This window comes from Vigna radiata, chromosome 1 (assembly GCF_000741045.1).
Source record: "Vigna radiata var. radiata cultivar VC1973A chromosome 1, Vradiata_ver6, whole genome shotgun sequence".
In the NCBI taxonomy this organism is placed as follows: Eukaryota; Viridiplantae; Streptophyta; class Magnoliopsida; order Fabales; family Fabaceae; genus Vigna; species Vigna radiata.
Window position 1 is genome coordinate 6,212,662 of NC_028351.1, and position 5,074 is coordinate 6,217,735.

The 5,074-nt window shown below is 27.0% G+C and overlaps 2 protein-coding genes across 2 annotated transcripts in view; one reads left to right on the top strand and one right to left on the bottom strand.

Annotated features, from left to right (window-relative positions):
• LOC106756303 (bark storage protein B) overlaps positions 1 to 970 on the bottom strand; it is a gene marked incomplete at its 5' end in the record, with an annotated part of 1,297 nt that extends 327 nt beyond the window's left edge. The window contains 3 exons of the mRNA XM_014638682.2: positions 103 to 258; positions 349 to 416; positions 775 to 970. Of these exons, the coding sequence (XP_014494168.2) occupies positions 103 to 258; positions 349 to 416; positions 775 to 970 (420 nt within the window). The remainder of the gene's footprint in view (positions 1 to 102; positions 259 to 348; positions 417 to 774) is intronic.
• A 2,081-nt stretch (positions 971 to 3,051) lies between these two features.
• Positions 3,052 to 5,074, top strand: LOC106769573 (DNA-directed RNA polymerases II and IV subunit 5A-like). The gene is made up of 3 exons (XM_014655249.2): positions 3,052 to 3,529; positions 3,908 to 3,975; positions 4,610 to 5,074. Exons 1-3 carry the CDS (start codon positions 3,146 to 3,148, stop codon positions 4,662 to 4,664), a joined length of 507 nt encoding a protein of 168 aa, XP_014510735.1. The 5' UTR covers positions 3,052 to 3,145; the 3' UTR covers positions 4,665 to 5,074.

Below are 5,074 nucleotides of genomic sequence, written 5' to 3' on the forward strand. Positions count from 1 at the left end.
ATATATATATATATATATATATATATATATATATATATATATATATATATATATATATATATATATATATATATATATATATATACAAAGAATGGTTTGTACCTGCCAATGCAAAAGTCCTGTGTGTGCCCAATATTGTGGAATAGTGACATCTCCAATATGGAGTTTAGGATTAGCATTTCCTGCAATTCCATAGTGAAGAACTCCTTTCACATCAAATAAAGTAAGCAACAACTGGGTTGAAATGCCTGGATTTAGCTACACAAAAACAAGCCAAACGATTCAAAAAACAAAAGGAGAAACATAGCCAAAAGTTAATATGAAGTGTAGAATAGAAAGCTTGTTTACCATTCCCAATCCACACATAACAACTACAACCCTTTTACTTTCCAATACACCAATACAAAAATGTTTTCCTGCATTGTCAAAGGGAAAAATACCAAACATTTGGAAAATTTCTAACTTTTTTATATCATACTAAATGCTTGCATTGTGTTGACTTTTATCATCTGTCATGACTGTATACAAAATCTGTTATCTCGGTTTATTCTGTCACTGTATGACTATATATTCTTAGCACTGTATTCGGGTTGAATAATAATGACAAATACATTCATTTATATATATATATTGACATGTATAGAGTTATATCAGAAAANAAAATTTCACACAGATATTTTATCTATATATGTAGTATGTGTTTTGGTATCTGATATACATTAAATACAAAACGTGTTCGAACTTCATAGGTAGGAGCATGGTTGATGAAGTTACCTGCATAATTGAAGTAAGNAAAGTTGTGATGAGGCTGAAAGCTTGATGAACGAAGAAGAGGATCCAACTCAAAGGAATTTGGCACCACTATACCAATGTATGGTCCTTCACCATTGATAATGCTGATTTGTCTCCATGAAAGTTCAGAAATTGTACCATTTGCCATCATGATACTGCACAGTGACAACACAGAAATAGTTTTTTTTTTTTTTTTTTTTTTAACTAAAATATATATTACCGCATGTGAAAGCCATTTTAGAACTAATGACGATGATTGCAAGTTGATGATAATTCATTTCGTCTCATTTTTTAATGAAATATTTTTATTTTTTAATAAATAAAAATATGTATTTAAATAAATAAATAAATTCTTTTATTTAAAAATAACTAAATAATTTTTTTAATAACTGTTACACAAATTTTTTATTCTGCTTTAACAAAAATATATATACATATTTAAAACTATATTATTTTTCTACTTGTAATTAATAATTCATAAATATAATAAATAATGTGTTTTTTTATAATCTTTATACTTGCTTTTAAAGAAATCTATAAATATATGTAATATTTAAAAATATACATATATTTTGAAGGGAATACTAATAATGAAAAATATTTTGAACTAAATAAAAATTCAAATATTGAAATGACAAACATTATCAATTAAAATGACGATGGACGCATACGGTAAGTATATCGGATATGCATTTATTTTGAAAATAATAAAATATGATTTATGATATATACGTATTGAAAAATGTACAAATTCTTAAAAACATTATAAATATATGATTATTATTATTATGGTGTAAGTTCAAATTAAAAATATGCCTATTACACATTGTTAAGACAAAAACTATAAACTATTCTCGTTTTAAAAATACTACTGTTTTATAAGTATCAACTTATCACACAAGGATAATTATTGAACACGGATACATGACTTAAAATTGAAGTATTGATACAACATAAATTAAAACTGTAATTATAATAAATACTTAAATAAATATACATATAATAATTTAAATTATATATTGACGAAATATGTAATATATCTCTCTAGTAGTTACATTGTATTAATCATCTTAAAGCTTATAAGAATACATATAATATACAATCACATAAATAAACACCTCCCACTCTATTTTTGCTTATCACTTCTTTGTGAAATATATTTACTCCAGCTGTATAAAACAACTTTTAGTTTTAATTATTAGTTATAATAAGATAATTTAATATAAAAAATAATTATTATTTTAATTTATTTAACTAAAAACATTAATTAATCAATTAAAAGTTTAAATATATTTTATACTATTAAGTATATCTCTAATATTCATGTATATAAACAAATTTGAAAAATAATAAATTGAAAAAATTGAAAACAAATTAAAGAAAAAGTTTGAGAACCATAAACAAAGAGAGAAAAAGAAGTTTTTAATTAATATTTCATAATAATGAATCAAGGTTTAATTAAGATAAAATAAATTTAATCGTAACATAAAAGGTTTAATCAAGTCAAAGACTTTTAATATTGTCACGTCACGTGAGCTCATCTTGTCACGTATTTTAAACTAGATAACTCATTAAATATTTATTAAAATGAACATTACATCATTAGACGCTGTTAGTAAAAATGATCAAATTGAATCATTTTTAAACACCACTTTAAACATCTAAAAAAATTATTTTAAATAAAATTAACTAATAAAAAATAAAATAGATATTAAAGATTATTTATATATAAAGTGATATAATCGTTTGAATCAATTTCATGTGTTTATATATATATATATATATATATATATATATATATATATATATATATATATAACAATTAGTAACCATAAATAATGATAATAATAATTAATAATATCAAATTATAATAATTTTATTTATTTATTTGAATAATTATTTTAAAATTTTATTCATTTAAATATTTTTTTATAAAATAAATATAACTCTTTTAAATATAATTTTATATTATTTTTAACGTCAAGATAATTTAATAATCTTGTTTTTTTTTTTCTATTAAGTTTGTTTAATCTATCATGTAACTCGTATCAAAATTTTTCAAACTTTGCCCTTAATTCTATTCACTTTTGCTCCAAAATATCCTAAAAGAAAAAACAGATTAAATTTATTCTCAAATTATTGCTATCTCTCAAATCAATTTTATAGTCTAAAACTTTTCCTAATAAAGTATAATCCAAACTAATTTAACCCAAAAAAAATCTTGGAATTTATTTTAAGCCTGGAAACCTATTACGGCCCATATTCACCTTCATTTAAAAGAGCAAACTTCAGAACAAACGAAGAAAAGTTACTAAGAAGAAGAAAATTTGGAAGGAAAAGCAAAGGAAAGGAGATGGTGCTTCCTGATGAAGAAATTTCGAGGCTCTACCGAATCAGGAAGACGGTGATGCAGATGCTGAGGGACAGAGGCTATCTTGTGGAAGACTTCGAAATCAACATGTCCAAGCACGAGTTCAAATCCAAGTACGGCAAGCACATGAAGCGCGAGGACCTCGTCATCAACAAGAAGGACAACGCCGGCGATCAGATCTACGTCTTTTTCCTGAAGGAGAGGGGGGGGAGCAACGTCAGCGTCGCAACCTTGATGACTTGCATTAGACGCATGAGGTCCGAAAAAGTCTTCAAAGCCATTCTCGTCCTTCAGAATAACCTCTCCTCCTTCGCCGCAAAGGCCATAAGCCAATTCTCTGACAAAATTCACTTTGACGTTTTTCAGGTTGCCTTCCCTTTCACTTTCTCTGATTCTTTCTCTTTCAACCACCCACTTTTTCATCTGGGTCGTGTATTCGGGTTTTAGGTTTTTCTTTCCTTCCCTTGTTTGTTATAATTTAGTGGGCTTCTGTTTAGGTGGAATAATTTTTTTTGTTCTTTTGTAAAACATTACACTTTTTAATCACTGAACTCTGCTTATGAGCGTAGCGTGTAATGTAATAAACTAAATAATAACCATAGTGATAAATATAATAGCCTTGAAAACATTAAGGCATAATTATATTGAGTATTATGATAGTTTCTAGGTATATGCATAACATTTTTATTTAATTTTGATTTTGTGCGGTGTGAATTTGAGTTTTATGTTGGAGTATTGTTTCAGGAGGCAGAGCTGCTGGTTGTCCCTGTTTTCACCGATGCTGAGAAGAAAACCTTGACTGAGAAACTCAGGTTGGTCACTGATTTCGCTTGGTGAAAATGTTTAGCGTGCCTTATCCATTTGGGAGTGTATAGTTTCAAACAATTTCTGGAATCTTTAAAATAAGGCTAAGGCTAGAATGATGGATGATCAGAAATTCAGGCACTGAAATATATATTTTTTTCTTTTTCTTGTTTTTGGAAACTCTTTTGTGATTAATCTAGTGGGCGACGGATTCAGCTATATTTTTTCTTAACTTTGGTTAATTTTCAATGTGTTGAATAACCAACTTCATTCTTCCAAAAAAAATAAACAAAAGAAACCAGATAAAATTGGGCAAAGTTAAGTAAATATATGTGAAAAAGTCACTCAATCCTTTCTCCATTTAGTGTTTTACTCAAATTTTTGTCTGAGTTTGATTATAATGCATTTGTTTTCACTTTGTTATTATTATTATCCAATAGTGGATTTGTAAGATTGTTGATTTTTGGAAGGATTACTTTAAAATTCATATTTAGTGTGTTTTTATCGGTTGAGTGTAAAAATTTTAAACACTGAGTAAATTAAAAATTTCTGTGTTTGTTTTGGGTTGCATATCTAGTATTGTTTTTCAAATTTCTGTTTGATGCTGACATAGTGCCTTTTTTTGTTGGGGGTGGATCTCAGCTACCTAGAAGTGACAGATCCTATAGCAAGATATTATGGATTGAAACGTGATTGAAGATTATTCGGCCGAGTGAAACTGCTGGAAGATATTTGATGAGAAGCATGGTGTTTCAGTTTTGATTTGTTTTTGTCTTGATTCTGCAATTTTGTGAACAAATGTAGTTGAAATTGTGCTTTTAAGTTTGTTGCTTTAATTACTGATCAATTTTTAGTCAAATCCTCTTCTCACAATAATTGAAAGTACTTTTATAGCTTTTAAAAGATAATTTGCACCCAAATTTATGTTACTGCAAGGACAGTTAGGAAGATTTTTTGTTGTTTTTGTTTTTTCGTTTTAGCAGTGATTTTGTAGCTGGTTGTGTTATGCAGAATCAAGATGTCCAAATTGTGTCCGTATGTAACTGCTTGTGCACGTATTTCAGTTTTCTTTCTCAATAGTATATGCATTCAGCATTGTGAAACCTT